The sequence below is a fragment of the Budorcas taxicolor genome, chromosome 1 (assembly GCF_023091745.1).
Source record: "Budorcas taxicolor isolate Tak-1 chromosome 1, Takin1.1, whole genome shotgun sequence".
Lineage (NCBI taxonomy): Eukaryota > Metazoa > Chordata > Mammalia > Artiodactyla > Bovidae > Budorcas > Budorcas taxicolor.
This window is the reverse complement of record NC_068910.1, coordinates 203,486,043-203,503,361: the sequence shown is the minus strand read 5'-3', so window position 1 is coordinate 203,503,361 and position 17,319 is coordinate 203,486,043. Positions and strand designations below refer to the sequence as shown.

The 17,319-nt window shown below is 46.8% G+C and overlaps 1 protein-coding gene across 1 annotated transcript in view; it reads right to left on the bottom strand.

Annotated features, from left to right (window-relative positions):
- LOC128043395 (SH3 domain-binding glutamic acid-rich protein-like) overlaps window positions 1-16,040 on the bottom strand; it is a 170,458-nt gene extending 154,418 nt beyond the window's left edge. The window contains exons 1-3 of the mRNA XM_052635738.1: window positions 15,910-16,040; window positions 7,451-7,616; window positions 6,365-6,432 (exon numbers count right to left, since the gene is read on the bottom strand). Coding sequence (XP_052491698.1) covers window positions 6,365-6,432; window positions 7,451-7,616; window positions 15,910-16,011 — 336 coding nt within the window. The 5' untranslated portion in view covers window positions 16,012-16,040. The remainder of the gene's footprint in view (window positions 1-6,364; window positions 6,433-7,450; window positions 7,617-15,909) is intronic.
- Window positions 16,041-17,319: the final 1,279 nt, after the last annotated feature.

Below are 17,319 nucleotides of genomic sequence, written 5' to 3'. Positions count from 1 at the left end.
TCCAGAAAAACGGTATCGATGAACCTCTCCACAGGGCAGAACAGAGACACATGTGCAGGGGAAGGAGAGGATGGGACAGACTGCAAGAGGAGCAGGGACGTGCACACCAGCACGTGTAAAACAGCTAGTGGGAAGCCGCTGAGAAGCGCAGGGAGCTCAGCTCAGTGCTCTGCGATGACCTAGAGGGCTGCGACAGGCGGGTGGGAGGGAGGCTCAAGGAGGAGGGGATATGTGTCTACATATAGCCGACTCATGCTGTTGTACAGCAGAAACTAACACAACGTCGTAAAGCACTTATACTGCAATTCAAGTAAATACTTTAAAAACAAAACAAAAACTCATGCTAGTATTTGGTTTTACAGGGCTGAGTCCCACTTAGTCATCGGTGCAAGCTCCCACCACAGATCAGTGGTAGCAAAAAGTGGCCATAAGGAACGAAGTCACACAAGCGCTTGCAAAAGTTTTAATTAGAAAAAAGTGTTTTAAAAAATACTTAGCAGAATTGTACTTGATGGGGCAAACAGGCAGTCATTCAAAGTAATTTAATCAGGGGTCCTAGCTTGTTTTTTAACTTCCTTCCATTCTACAGAGCATAAAAATTATATGCTTTAAAAAATACCCTTCATTGGAAATACTTTATAAAACAGTTTAAGCATAAGACAATGCATTATGGGTTCATGAATACATAAAACACAGCAATGAAACATTCGCTTCAAATAAGTAGACAATATCTGAAGGTTTGCTCAACAAATGACATTTGAAACAGAGGAAGAAAAGAGCACTGTCAATTAGTGTTACTCTCCCAGTACTACTGCATGAAATTAAAACACAAATTTTCAAATTCTAGTAGTGGTATTAAAATTAAGCTACTTGGTAATAGGGCTTAAAAACAGCTCAAACTCTTTAAAGCACTTACATTACTAGAAAAGTCTGACTTTCCAGTTGGCAAGGTGACCTTTAAAACATGTCACAAGTGCAGATCACAAGTAAAAATGTGTAGACCATAATGTCACACACTTCTCGTCACAAATCTGGTGCCATGGTGGCCAGCGCACATGTGTGAGACTGACCTTCACAGCCCATGACAAGTATAGAAAATCGTGATTCTTCTAAGAATCTCAACATGAAGTCCAAGAATAAACATGTTCAACGACAACTAATCTGTGGCTGTGTTTCTTTAAAAAAAAAAAAAAAAGTATAAATCAGACTTGCAACCTCCTAAGTGAAAATTTGATTTTGAAAGTGCTGTAGTTGAATTCATCTTCGTTTTCAGCTGAAAGGGTGAAGCACAATAGCCACAACTTTGTTACAGACTAAAATCCAACAGGTAATTCCAACACCACCTAAAAACAAAGAAATTCAACGTGAGCGCATGCAGGAGTGCTGCCCACATTTCCTGCTCCTGCTGCCTCTGACTTCTGGGAGACGGAGCACGCTGCTCTGAGTCATACTGGGCTAGGTCTAAGTTTGTGTTCCGTGGGTTCAAACTGATCATGCTTTCTACCGATTCATGGACCTGCAGGAATTACTCAAAACAATAAACTATGGTTTGAATTTCTCTTTCCTGCCTGAGAGCTGTGCATCATTATTTATATTAACTGACTGTAGGACCACCCTCTCAGACCACTTGTCTTTCCCTTCTCACAAAAGCATTACAAACACGGAGCAATGTCTACCTGGGCTTTCCCTGCCCCACTGATGGCTGAGAGACAGGACAGCAGGCCACAAGATGCCTGGAAGGGTGGCCTCTTAGCTCCTCGGCTCAGGACCACTGAGAACCACCGGCCGTGCCCTCCTGGTTGAATCCAGAAAGGAGGAAGAGGAGGGGAAGGAAGGGGGTTGGCTAAGCTAGTGTAGTAATTCACCTCCAGGGTGACCACAAATCACAGCCAGAGACTGGCCAAGCAGCACGTGTACTACAGCATCCACTCCACAGCAACAACTCAGACTGAAACAAACGTCCTTTAGCAGGGAAATTAATAAATGATAACACACCTAAATGAAGAACAGCTACTCCAAGTTCCTTCATAAAGAAACTCCATAAGCTGCCCTCTCAGCGTAGCCAGCAGCATTTCAGTAAGACTCTGATGCTGGGAGGAATTAGGGGCAGGAGGAGAAGGGGACGACAGAGGATGAGATGGCTGGATGGCGTTACTGACTCAATGGACGTGAGTCTGAGTGAACTCCGGGAGTTGGTGATGGACAGGGAGGCCTGGTGTGCTGCGATTCGTGGGGTCGCAAAGAGTCGGACATGACTGAGCAACTGAACTGAAATGAACTGAATGTGAAGAAACTTAATGATATGGGAGAGTGAATGTCACTCAGTCGTGTCCAACCCTTTGTGACCCCATGGACTATACAGTCCACGGAATTCTCCAGGCCAGAATACTGGAGTGGCTGGCCATTCCGTTCTCCAGGGGATCTTCCCAACCCAGGGATCGAACCCAGGTCTCCCACATTGCAGGCAGATTCTTTACTGTCTGAGCCACTAGGGAAGCCCGATGTGGGAAAAGGCTTAAATAACAGGAAGGGTAAAAATTGTATGTGCCAGATAACCTTTACTGTATAAAAATATATAGCAAAGAAGACTGGAAAAAATACACCACAATGTTAAGAGGGCAATCCATAGCTAATGAGTCTTTAAAAATTTTTTTTCTGATATTTCTATTCATTCTACAAACACATGCACTAATTTTTCTTTTTTTGGCCATGCCAGGCAGCATGTAGGATGTTAGTTTCCCAGCCAGGGATTGAACCCGAGCCCCATGCAGTGGAAGCACAGATTCCTAATCACTGGACTGCCAGGGAATTCCCATGACATGGACTGATTTTAACATCTGAAAAAAATTCTTTCAAAAGTGAAAGAATGGCCAACAGCAAGAAATGCTGCTGAGGGACTAAGCATAGTGTGAATTCAAAAGAAGCCACTGAATCTGGGAACTAGAAGTGATGTTTCAAAAACCGGGTATTGGCCTTGGACTGTAGAGGCAGGCTTGGGCTGAATTACAGCTCTGCTAGTTCACAGCTCGGTCATGCTGGACTAGTTAAGTAAATTCTCCTGGTGTTGGCTTCTTCGCTGCAAGACTCGTGGGAGACACAAGCACTATTCACCCCAGGCGGCAGGGGGAGGTCACCTGACTGCAGACGCCCCACTTCAGCCTTAGCCACCCTCCCCCACCATGCTTGCCGGGACCCTCTCACCTGCGACTCTCGTAGGAAATGCTACCAGGCGGTCCAGGGGAGTGATCCACTTGCTTGGCACCACAGCCACAGGGACAGAGTAATACTTCCAGATGAGCGAGACCATCAGGGCAGCCTGCAGAGACACGGCTGGTGAGCAGAGACACACGACCCACCACCATGGAAGACAAGGAAACAGGAAGACAAACTAAGGAAACTCCCAGTCAGTGACCTCACTCCCGGCCAATCCAGTCCTCACCATCCACACACACAATTAAATTAGCTGATACACTATCCAAGGTCTCCCACAGTGTAGGTGTTCCCTTCCATTAAGCAGCTCCTCAAAGTGGCCAGCTTATGCTAAATACACCTCGTTTGTGACAAAAGTGATGTCTCTCGGACCCTTGAGAAAACTAGCTACTCCTCCCATCCTCAACCCAAGCGCAGCAGTGAGCCCTCTGTGAGGTTCAATGGCTCCTCACTTCCCAGCAGCATTCTATCAGCTGTCTTCCATCCTCTCCATAGTCCTGAAAATGCCACGCAGGTGACCAGACCCAAGAGCACGGCTCTCCCAACTCCTGTCCCTGTGAAACCTCTCTTATAGCAAAGTGACAGTGCCCCAGGATCAAAGTCCTCACACACCCCAGACCACCGGGACTGTGGGGGGCAGGGCTCCCAGCACAGACACTCAGAGATCATTTAAAGCAGGTCCAGCCCCTTGTGCAGCCCATCCACAACCTCAGGGTGGAGGGAGAGGAGCAGGGGCGAGAAACAAAACGAGGGAAAATCCACCAGATGAGAAAGGTGGGAAGCAATGGTGTTGGACTTGGGTGAGAATAAGGTGTCCCCTGACTGGAATAGATAGCTACTTGTCGTCTACATGGGTGACGAGCAATTGCCACATCACTGACCAGCTTAGAAAATATAATGTCTAAATAAGCTATCAACTACAAACAATAAAGGGTTTCCCTGGGTGGCTCAGATGGTAAAGAATCTGCCAGTCAAGGCAGGAGACCCAAGTTTGATCCCTCAGTCAGAAGATCCCCTGGAGAAGGAAATGGCTACCCACTCCAGTGTTCTCGCCTGGAAAATTCCATGGACAGAGGAGTCTGGTGGGCTCCAGTCCATGGGGTCGCAAAAGACTTGGCACTAAACACGCCTTGGCGACTACACAACAGTAGCAACAGACAATAAATGCTGGAGAGGATGCAGAGAAAAAGGAACCCTACTGCACTGCCGGTGCGAATGTAAACTGGTACAGCCACTACGGAAAACAGCATGGAGACTAGGAATAAAACTACCGTGTGACGCAGCAATCCCACTGCTGGGCATATACTCAGAGAAACCACAATCCAGAAAGACACACGCACATTCCAGTGTTCACTGCAGCACTGTTTACAACAGCCAGGACACGGAAGCAATCTAGATGGCGATCGACAGATGAATGGATAAAGGAGCTGTGGTACATACACACAATGAAATACTATTCAGCCATAAAAAGGAACGAAGCTGAGTCCATTGTAGTGAGGTGGATGAACCTAGAGCCTGTTACACAAAGTCAGTCAGAAAGAAAAAAATAAATATCAAATATTAATGCATGTATGTGGAATCTAGAAAAACAGTACTGATGAACCTATTACAGAGAAGAAAAGAAAGATTCAGAGAAAGGACTGGTGGACTCCACGGCAGGGGAAGGAGAGGGTGGAAAAGAGAGAGCAGCACTGATATATACAGACTGTCGTGTAAAACAGAGGGCTAGTGAGAAGCTGCTGTGCAGCACACGGAGCCCAGCAAGGCACTGTGATGACCTAGAGGGGCGGAACGGAGGCAGAAGGCAGGCTCAAAAGGAAGAAGATATAAGTATATAATTATGACTGATTGGCACTGATGTATGGCAGAGCCCACCACAACATTGTAAAGTAATTGTCCACCAATAAAAAAATAAATAAAAGCACATAGGAAGATGAAAAAATAATAATAAGCTCTCCGACTTGATCCCCCAGGCTCCCAACACTGCAACATGAAAGAACTCCAGAAAAGCTCATGTGCTAAAAAAATTCCAACATTTAACAATTCTTAAAGAGAAAAGCTCAGTCACGTCTGACTACAGATACCATGAACTGCAGCCCTCCAGGCTCCTCTGTCCATGGAATTCTCCGGGCAAGAATACTGGAGGGGGTAGCCAGGAGAAATATCCACAACCTCAGATATGCAGATGACACCACTCTAATGGCAGAAAGCAAAGAGGAACTAAAGAGCTTCTTGATGAGGGTGAAAGAGCAGAGTGAAAAAGCTGGCTTGACACTCAACATTCAAAAAACTAAGATCATGGCATCTTGTCCCATCACTTCATGGCAAACACATGCAGAAAAAGTGGAAAGAGTGACAGATTTTATTTTCTTGGGCTCCAAAATCATGGTGGACGGTGACTGCAGCCACGAAATTAAAAGATGCTTGCTAAAAAGAAAAGCTATGACAAATGTAGACAGCATACTAAAAAGCAGAGGCATTACTTTGCTGACAAAGATCTGTAAAATGAAAGCTATGGTTTTCCAGCAGTCAGGTACAGATGTGAAAGTTGGACCATAAAGAAGGTGGAGTGCTAAAGAATTGATGTTTTCTAATTGTAGTGCTGGAGAAGACTCTTGAGTCCCTTGGATAGCAAGGAGATCAAACCACCAGTCAACATTAAAGGAAAACAACCCTGAATATTCACCAGAAGGATTGATGCTGAAGCTGAAACTCCAATACTTGGGTCACCTGATATGAAGAGCTGACTCACTGGAAAAGACCCTGATGCTGGAAAAGATTGAAGGCAAGAGGAGAACAGAAGAGGATAAGATGGTTGGATGGTATCACTGACTCAATGGACATGAGTCTGAGCAAACTCTGGAAAATAGTAAAGGACAGCGAAGCCCAGCATGCTGCAGTCCATGGGGTTGCAAAGAGTCAGACACAACTTAGTGACTGAACAACAACAACAAAGAGAAAAGCTGAAAGAGACTAAGAGGAAGAAAGGCGCTTTTTTTAAAATCTAACTTAGAAACTCACAGTGTTCAGAATCACACACTAGCAGGACCAGCCGGCAGCTGAAAGTGGGAAAGCCTGAATTCCAGGCCTGGATTCTGGGTCACACGGTTTTGGAGGACTTCAATGACCCCAGGTAACACAACAGGGCACTTACTTGCAATATGTAGAAGGCAACACTTACAACCCATTTTATCTTCGCCAACTGAGCTGTCCGTGCTTTCACTGAAAGGAAAAACAAATGATATCAGTCCTAAAACAAACAACAAAAAAAAAAATGAAGAAAATATTCAAGAACACAGAAATGTTTTTCCCTCTCATTAAATATTTTCTAACTATGTATGCAACATTTGCTCAACATGCTTAGAAAATATAAAATGGAATTTCTTTAAAATCACCCACTATGCCATTATTCAAAATAGAATCACTCACAGATTATGAGATCTGAAGCTTTAATTTTAAAAACTCTTAAAACTATTCATCTGAATCAGAGATTCATTTTACAATGCACTTAACCAACAGAACTATACTTTCTTTCCAGACTTCTTAGCCCACATAGGACACTAACCCATAGTCTAGTTTGTCTCAGGCCTGGGGAGGCCCCCTTGGCATGTTTTACAAGCCACACACACTCTTGGCACACACGCTGACCTCCTCTCCATCCCATGAGAGTTAGGAACAGTGGCCGAGTAAGACTTGATCCCCACCCTGAAGTCAACACTCAGATAAGGAGACTCCTGGGCAATTTTTAGAGAGTGTTCACAAAAGCCCTTGAAAATTCACTGTAAGATTTTCCTGGGCTTCTCTCAGAAAAGTGTTGAATTTGAGAGTATCAGCCTACAGAGAATGAAGAAAATCTAAGAGGATGTTAGAGCTTTCTGTGTGGGTTTTTTTGTTTTGTTTTTTTGAGTTTAAAAAAAATCTTTTTGGCCACACCTCAAGGCTTGCGTGATCTTAGTTTCCAGACTAGGGATGGAACCTGGGGCCCCGGCAGTGAAAGTGCAGAGTCCTAACCACTGGACCACCAGGGAGTTCCCAGGTTTCTGTGTTTAGAAAGCAAAGGTTCATCAGCAAACTAAGGACAAAGTAAGAATTATTGTCAGGTCTCTTCCAGACAACTTAAAACTCTCCATCAACATCAGAACATTGAAGCTCAAAGGGTATATGCTCTGCATCTTCATATAAAGGCTTCTCTCTGAACCAGCTCTTACGAAGCTTTCCAGGCTACAGCTGAGCACAGTACCATGAGTTTTGAGTTTGTCCGTCATCTTGTTGATCTTCCTCTCCAGCCTGGCATATCTGGCGAACTCGTCCATCATGTTGACGGTGGAGAGCTCCTGCTTCATGCTCTGGATCTCCGCTCGCATCTGGGACTCCTGCTCTGCGTCCTTCTGCAGCACCCGCGACATCTGGGGGAGGAAACAGTGGGGTCAGGGCCTTGTCCCCCACCACCTCCTCCTCCTCCGTCCTATCGGCTTGCTGCCTCCTGCCCCTGGGCGAGCTGCCCTTTACCTCCACAGCCTGGCTTTGCTGCATGTCCTGGGCATGCTGCCCACAATCATTGCACAGATAAAGACTCCTTACAGGCGAGTCTCCTGTCAACTATGCCCTTCCTTCGGCTGCTATGTACATTTGTGTACTGTAAAACTGTGATTATAGAGTGAACGCTGATTCCACCCCCAGAGCTGCACTCAGGCGGCAAGGATCCCGCATCCTCTTCTCACCCTTAAGAATTCAATTCTGTCCTCAATTAGGGCAGAGCAGGGGTGGGTGCTGGGTGTCAGGGACGAAGTGGTGGCTGGTGAAGACAGCGCTCCTACAGAGGAGCTGCCTGGCATGAAAGTCAGAGTCCCAGCAGGTGAGGGGGGCTTACATAAGCATACATGACAGGAAGAAGGAACCCCGCCTATCATGGTGTCAGAGCCCCAGAGAGGGATGGGGTGGTGCTGGAGACCGAGGATCATTTACAAAGCATTGAGCTAGTCAAGTAAACCTACTGAGGATAACGGTAGCAGTGTTCTCACTGTTAGAAAAGGGAGTGAGAAATACAAATCCGTAGAGAACTAGAATGAGTCCTGCAGGCGTAGATTAAAATTGGAGACACGTGACTTTCCAGACATAGAGACAGAGGCAATAACAGACATGAATGTTTGCAAAGGATTCGCCTGCACAGCCAGGGCCCCTATGGGAAGCAGCTGGCCCAGGCGCCCTCCCCAAGGTGTTCCTAGCACCCAGATAGTGGAGGGGACCCACTCTCGCCTCTGACGCCCTTCCCAGGCACCACCCCTCAACACACACACACAAACCTGCCAGGAACGCCAGCGGCCCAGACTCCAGATGGCAGTGGCTGCCAGGTGGTGCCAAACTGACTAGGACGAGTGAGGGTCCCAAGACAGTGAGGGGAGAGAGAGGTGACCACTCTCACAGGGGCACACAGAGGTCCACGGGCGACCTCGTAGGGTATACGGCTCGGAGAACCACACTCTGAAAAGGACACTCAGGGACAGCCTCTAGTGGACTGACAAAGTTTATTATCCAATTGTGTAGCTTTATAATTTTCAGGGAATAGAGCATAAGACAGACTTGCACGTAGCCATTTCAGATAAACATCAAAGCATTTAAGCATAAAATACAGTTCCCACCACCCAAACCATAACATAGCTTTGGCGAAACTCTAAAGGGAGTCTTATCATGAAACAACAGTCCTTGCTCTCAGAAACAGGTGGTCAGAAGGAAGCCTTTGAACGCCTCAAGGCCGGGTGTATAACCCTTCATTATCTGTTCCCAGCCTCAGGCACTCGGTGAATGCTCATAACCCTTTGTTATGCTCGTTCCAGCTTCCAACCTTCATTAAGAGTGGAGCAAATACATTTTCAGTATTTGCTCAAAGCCTTCCAGCTCCTCCACAGTAGGGGACTAAGAATCCCTCGGGATTGGCCCCGAGTGATGCGTGGACATCCCCAAATCCATGCCCACAGCACCTGATGAGATGTAATGAAACACAGCATCCTTCATGTGACAAACCCGCCAACATCAGACAGAGACATCCACAGAACGCCACTGAGCAACACCACTGCCCTGCGATCCTCGGGCATGTCAGCCACACAAGTCAGGGAAGGACCAAGACTCCTTCCAGACTAGACAGGCCTGACAAGTATGTGCTACACACGACACTGACTAAGGTCCTTCTGCTCGGAAGGACCTGGTCAGGACAGAGAACCCTGAATAGGACAGGAGGATTGTACCTAACGTTTGGGCTGTGGACAAGGCCGCTGTTTATACACTAAAGTATCGGGGAGAGAGAAAGAGGGTGTTCAAGGCGACAATTAACTTTCAAATGGCTCAGGAAACAACCAGTTCTTTCTATTGAACTTCTCTGCACATCTGTGTTTGTTTCAAATTTTTAAAAATATAAACATATTTCAGTGTACTGGTACATAGCAGGTGCACAATAATTGAGTCTGTTCCTCTAGCCCCGATGCCCGATGCCCGGCACACAGTATGGTGACTCTTCAGTTCCAGGTGCGCAGACGCGCCCCTCCCCTCAATGCCCCACCAGGGCCACTTTCCGGCACCCGAGCAATGAGGCCCTTCGGTGGCCAGAGGGCGCCTGCGCCGCAGCACACTGTGTTTACCACTGCGTAGCCTCCTGCAGGCCTCGAGCCTGCAGCGGGGGCTCCACTCTGCTCGGCTTGTCCTCTCTGCCCTGGACTGACCACTGCCCTACACTCTAACTAAAGGACATACACTCCGGCCAGATCCACCCTAGAGAAGAACACAGGAATGTGCCCAACTAGCTCTAAAATCACAGAATCATCTTAAGAGGAAGGAGTTCATAGATGCTGCTTAAACTTTGTAAACCAAGAAATTGCTGGGTGGGGAAAAGGACTTTCAGAGGTCACAGAGATATTCTTTATCTTGACTGTTGTGGTGGTTACCCTACTGATTCACCACTTCAGGACAAAGGGGAAAAGAGGAAGCAGTGACATATTCCATTTTCTTGGGCTCCAAAATCACTGCAGATGGTGACTGCAGCCATGAAATTAAGACACTTGCCCCTTAGAAGGAAAGCTGACAAACCTAGACAAGCACATTAAAAAGTAGAGACATCACTTTGCCAACAAAGGTCCTCATAGCCAAGCTATGGCTTTTCCAGTAGTCATGTATGGATGTGAGAGCTGGACCATAAAGAAGGCTGAATGCCAAATAAATGATGCTTTTGAACTGTGGTGTTGGAGAAGACTCTTGAGAGACTGCAATCCTAAAGGAAATCAACCTTGAATATTCACTGGAAGGACTGATGCTGACGCTGAAGCTCCAATACTTTCGGCACCTGATGTGAAGAGCCAACTCACTGGAAAAGACTGATGAGATTGAGGGCAGGGGAAGGAAGCAACACAGGACAAAATGGTTGGATGACATCATCAACTCAATGGACATGAGTTTGAGCAAACTCCAGGAGATGGTGAAGGACAGAGAAGCCTGGTGTGCTGCAGTTCATGGGGCTAAAACAGTCAGACACAACTTAGCGACTGAACAACAACAACAACTGGCTTGAGATTAGAGAGGCTATACGGCAGTAGGATGCAGCAAAAGGATATGACCCGGGTCCAAGGACAAACCCAGTATCTTTCACCTGAATGACAAACAGCCATCTAATAAGGCACAAGCCTCATGCATGTGCAGACTGCAGCAATAATTTCTTATGAGAATGTGGAAGCTGCAGGGCTTAGGTTTGCTGTAAGCTTGGGGAAGGAGATGGAGATGATGATAGGTCTTATTTATAGCTGTTATTTTTGTTTGTTTAGTCGCTAAGTTGTGTCCTACTCTTTTTCGACCCCATGGACTGTAGCCCACCAGGCTTCTCTATCTATGGGATTTCCCAGGCAAGAACCCTGGAGTGGGATGCCATTTCCATCTCCAGAGGACCTTCCTGATTCAGGGATTAAACTCACATCTTCTGAAAGACAAACAACCCAATCAAAGAGTGGGGAAAAGACCTAAACAGGCATTTCTCCAAAGACGACATACAGATGGCTAACAAACACATGAAAAGATGCTCAACATCGCTCATTATTAGAGAAATGCAAGTCAAAACTACAGTGAGATATCACCTCACACCAGTCAGAATGGCCATCATCAAAAAGTCTACAAATAAATGCTGGAGTGGAAGTGGAGAAAAGGGAGCACTCTTGCACTGCTGGTGGGAATGTAAATTGATACAGCCACTATGGAAGACTATATGGAGATTCCTTTAAAAACTAGGAATAAAACCACCATATGACACAGCAATCCCACTCCTAGGCATATACCCTGAGGAAACCAAAATTGAAGGAGATAAATGTATCCCATTGTTCACTGCAGCACTATTTACAGTAGCTAGAACATGGGACCAACCTAGATGTCCATTGACAGATGAATGGATAAAGAAGTTGTGGTACATATACACCATGGAATAAACTCAGCCATAAAAAGGAATGCATTTGAGTCAGTTCTAATGAGGTGGATGAAACTAGAGCCTATTACACGGAGTGAAGTAAGTCAGAAAAAGAAAGATAAATACTGTATACTAATGAATATATACAGAATCTAGAAAAATGGTACTGAAGAATTTATTTGTAGGACAGCGGTGAAAAAACAGACATACAGAACAGACTTATGGACATGGGGAGAGGAGAGGAGAGGGTGAGATGTATGGAGAGAGTAACATGGAAACTTACATTATCATATGTAAAGTAGATAACCAATGGGAATTTGCTGTATATCTCAGAAAACTCAAACGGGGCTCTGTATCAACCTAGAGGGGTGGGATGGGAAGGGAGATGGAAGGGAGGTTCAAAAGGGAGGGGATATATATATATACCTATGGCTGATTCATGTTGAGGTTTGACAGAAAACAACAAAATTCTATAAAGCAATTACCCTTCAATTAAAAAATAAATTAATTTTAAAAAATTACTTGCATCTCCTGCATTGCAGGTGGATTCCTTACCACTGAGCCACCTGGGAAGCCCAGGAACAATTCACTGAGGAACACAAAACCAACAGCCTCTTTGAACAACTGAGATTAGTTTTGTATGTGGTTCTAAGATGAAGTTTGATGGAGGAGGGCGTGGCAATCCTCTCCAGTATTCTTGCCTGGAGAATCCCATGGACAGAGAAGCCTGACAGGCTACAGTCCATAGGGTTGCAGTGACAACTGAAGTGACTAGGCGGCAGCAGCCAACATGAGGCGGAGAGAGATGGGGGTAAGTCAGAAGAATCTAGGTGATTCTATAGGTGTGCCAGGCAACACAAAATGGGAGAAAAACCTGCAAGTCATATATTTAATAAGGAGTTAATATCCAGACTGTATAAAAAACTTCTAGTGAAAGTGTTAGTCTCTCAGTTGTGTCCAACTCTTTGTGACCCCATGGACTGTAGCTTGCCAGGCTCCTCTGTCCATGGAATTCTCCAGGCAAGAATAATACAGTGGCTAGCCATTTCTTTCTCCAAGGGATCTTCCTGACCCAGGGATCAAACCCGAGACTCCTGCTTTGCAGGCAGATTCTTTACCGTCTGAGTGAAGAAGTGAAGTGTTAATCGCTCAGTCATGCCCGACTCTTCGCAACCCCATGGACTGCAGCCCACCAGGCTCCTCTGTCCATGGGATTTTCCAGGCAAGAATACTGGAGTGGGTAGCCATTTACTTCTCCAGGGGATCTTCCCGACCCAGGGATTGAACCTGGGTCTCCTGCACTGCAGGCAGAATCTTTACTGACTGAACTAGGAGGGAAGCCCTGTCTGAGCCACCTTCTAACTCAACTATCAAAACATAGCCTCTTACTCTGGAGGTGCACCTGCAGAGGGTGCCCTTCTCCTAGGAACAGCTCCTGAAGCCCCATGGAAAAATGGCCCACAGGGAATTCTGATGGTCCAGCAGTTAGCACTCCACTCACTAGCTCTAACTGAGAGGGCTGAGGGTCCAGGTTCAGTCCCTAGTCAGGGAACCAAAATCCCACAAGTCATGCGGCATGGCCAGAAAATAGGCCACAGATCAGAACAGACATTTTCCATATGCTGATGGCCAATAAACACATGAGATGGTATTCAACATCACTGATCATTAGGAAAATGAAGATAAGCCACTCAGCATCCATTAGGATGTCTATTATTCAAAAAGAAAAAAATAATAACCTAAAAATAACAAGTGATGGAGAATGTGGAGAAATTGAAATGATGAGAATTTAAATGATGTAGCTGCTGTGGAAAACAGTATGGCAGCTTCTCAAAAAAAATAAAAACAGAATTACTGTATGATCCAGCAATTCTACTTCTGGATATTTACCCAAGAGAAGTGAAAGCAGATTCAAATAAACACATACACCAACGTTCCGACAGCATTACTCACAACAGCCAAAAGGTGGAAACGACCCCAATGTCCATCAAAAGATGAGTAAAAAACAAAATGCAGTATATATGTAAGTGCATGCTCAGTCGCTCTGTCATGTCCAACTCTTTTCGACACCATGGACTATAGCCTACCAGGCTTCTCTGTCCACGGAATTTTCCATGAAGGGATACTGGAGTGGGTTGCCATTTCCTACTCCAAATACAATGGAATATTATTTGGCTTTAAAAAAGAAGGAAATCCTAACACAGGCTACAAAAGGGATGAACCCTAAAGACACTATGCTGAGTGAAGAAATAAGCCAGACAGAAAAGCACATGAAATATAAGACAGAAAAATATGACTTCACTTATACAAGGTGCCTAGAAGAGTCAAATTCAGAGAGACAAGAGAGTAAGCTGGTGGTTGCCAGGCGTGGGGGGAAGCGGCACGGGGCTAACTCCCCCTGGTCAGTGGTGAGAGTCTGTTTAGGAAGCTGCAGATGTTCTGGAGATGGATGGTGGTGATGGTTACACAGCGATGTGAACAGACTCAATGCCACTGAACTATGTACCTAAAAAGTTAAAGTGGTCAATTTCATGCTATGTGTATTTTACCACAATTTTTTAAAAAATAAAATGAAAGGAAAGTGGGCAAGGGCCTGCTCTTCAAGGGTATTTTATGCAGTGCTAAGTACCTGGGACATCATCTTAAAGACAAGGCAGCATCAGGAAAAATTCTGAATGGGGGATGGGATTAAGACTGAATTCCCCATGCCTCAGGGCAAGGCGGTGGTAGTGGTGAAGAAGCCACCTGCCAAAGCAGCGACGTAAGAGATGCGGGTTCATTCCCTGGGTCAGGAAGATCCCCTGGAGGAGGAAATGGCTACCACCACTCCAGTATTCTCGCCTGGAGAATCCCATGGACAGAGGAGCTTGGTGGGCTACAGTTCATGGGTCACAAAAAGACAGACACGACTGAAGTGACATAACACAGAGACAGGGCAATTTGGGTGGTAAGGTCCTAGAATAGAGTTTTACATAAAACAGGCACTCGGTGGATACCAGTTGTTGTTCAGTCGCTCAGTGGTGCCCGATTCTTTCTGACCCCATGGACTGCAGCACGCTGGGCTTCCTTGCCCTTCACTATCTCTTGGAGCTTGCTCAAACTCATGTCCATCGAATCGGTGATGCCATCCAACCGTCTCATTCTCTGTCGCCCCCTTCTCCTCCAGCCCTCAGTCTTTCCCAGCATCAGGGTCTTTTCCAGGGTAGAGTAAAAGCAAAAGAAGTAGAAATCTTGTCTATCTTTAAATACCCGACCATCCCCGCCACCGCAGATTTATATCTGGAGAGAACAGAACTGAGTTCCCTGGATACTGCTAGTGTGGTGCACGCCACGTTTGAAGCCTGGGTCTGAGTCTGACAGCTCCTCAGTCCCACTGTGGGCATACAGGGGGCGCCCTGCCCCGGGGAACAGCTCCCTACGTTTCCCCCACACACCTCCCATCAAATGTGCCACCGAAGCCCATCCATATTCATGCTCCAGAAGGGCAGACCTTGGAGGATCACAAACCAAAGATCAAATCTCCAGCAGTCAGTCACCAGCTGGATGACTTAATACAACTACTAGACTCTGGGCCAGACACCTCCTCAGGGAGGTATAGGAAGATGGGATGACAGTGGCAGCAGTCCTGGCGACTGAACACGAGGAAGTGTACTCATGATGGGCAAAACGCCCCGCAAAGTGCTCCGAGGTGGCCGTGGCTCCTCTGGGAAACGGAAACAACACGAAGAGCACTGAGATTCTCTGTCTATGCTGTCTCCAACCCCTCCCGCCCCAAGAATGGGAGCCCCTGCACCCTGAGACCCATCCCTTGGGACTTGGCACAATAGACACTGCACACGACAAGGCGGAACCTCCCGGAGCCCCGGCTGCCGAGCTGCGGGCACTGGCCCTCAGCACCCGAAGGCTGCTCTCCGCTCCCAGGGGCAAGAGGATAACAGAAATGAGGGGGGAGGCGGGCAGAAAGGCACTGGGCACTCCAAGCTTAGGGCTGCTGCCACGTGAAAACTTGGCCAAGTGTGGGCAGGTTATTATGCTTTGTTTTTCTCACCGAGAATCCAGAAATCCAGATTTAAGGGTAAAGCTTTGTACCCAAACTATAGCACACTCAAAAACATCTTAGAACACAGAACAGCCCAACCGAGACACCTCAGCAGGCCGAACCCGGCCCTCAGGCGGCCAGCTGGAGAACCCTATGTCTACAGCAGGTTGGCCGAGGACCGAAGCTGCGACCCCACCGGTCCCCGGAGGGCCAGATAGCCACTTACGAAGAAGGAGAAGGACGGGAGGAGGATCCTGAGCACATTGCACCCAAACACGAAGCTGAGCACCAGCAGCCACGCCCAGCGGTCGGCCTCGGCAGTGCTCATCGCGGGAGCTAGCGGCGTCGCCGGGTCGGCTAAAGCAGCTCCATGGGGACCACGCCGACGGCCGCGCGTGCGCATTGAGAACTGCGCCCCGCAGTGGGGCGCCGCCGCGCCTGCGCACTGCGCCGCGCTTCGGGAGGCGGGGCCATCTTTTCTTCTAATTTCTTGACATTCCCGGCTTCCGTAGCGTTCTTGCTCCGGTTCCCTCGTCTCTGCAGAACCTATTTCCCAAATTCGGCTTCTAATTTCTTGACATTCCCGGCTTCCGTAGCGTTCTTGCTCCGGTTCCTTCGTCTCTGCAGAACCTATTTCCCAAATTTGGCGTCCGCCGTGTCTTTAATTTTGTTTTATCAGCAAACCACTTGTGTTATTATGTAATTAATACTTTATTTAAATCGACTCAGCTTTATTCCTAAGTAACTGTATTTTTAAAGACACCGTTCCGTAAATAGTGACCGTCATTACAGTAGCAAGGAAACGTAAAAAGAAAAACGTTTTGTAGGGAGGTGGGAGGGGGGTTCAGGATTGGGAACACGTGTACACCCGTGGCGGATTCATGTTGATGTATGGCAAAACTAATACAGTATTGTAAAGTAAAATAAAGTAAAATTTAAAAAATAAACAGGCTTAACACTGTAAAAAAAGAAAAACGTTTTGCAAGTAGGGTTCAGTAAGTAGTCTTTACATTTCAAAACTAAGTGAAGTCGCTCAGTCATGTCCGACTCTTTGCGACCCCATGGACTGTAGCCTACTACGCTCCTCCATCCATGGGATTTTCTAGGCAGGCGTACTGGAGTGGGTTGCCATTTCCTTCTCCAGAGGATCTTCCTGATCCATGGATCGAACCCAGGTCTCGCACACTGTAGGCAGACGCTTTACAGTCTGAGCCACCAGGGAAGTCCATAAATCTAAGTAATTTACAAAACTACATACCTGAAAAATAAGTATTATCGTAAAAGGCCATGGTTACATTCAACCTGTAAAAAAGGGCTTCCCAGGTGGCGCTGGTGGTAAAGAACCCGCCTGACAATGCAGGAGACGAGAGACGCAGGGTTCCATCCTCGCATGGCAACGCACTCCAGCGTTCTTGCCTGGAGAATCCCACGGACAGAGGAGCTGGCGGGCTACAATCCATGGGGTCGCAAAGAGTCAGAGAGGACTGAAGCAACTGCGCACAAACGCACATGCAAGTGAAGATGACGCTTTTGCAGTAAAAGGATCCTAATCCAACCTAGATAGCACATTGAAAAGCAGAGACTTTGCAAACAAAGGTCTGTCTAGTCAAGGCTATGGTTTTTCCAGTGGTCATGT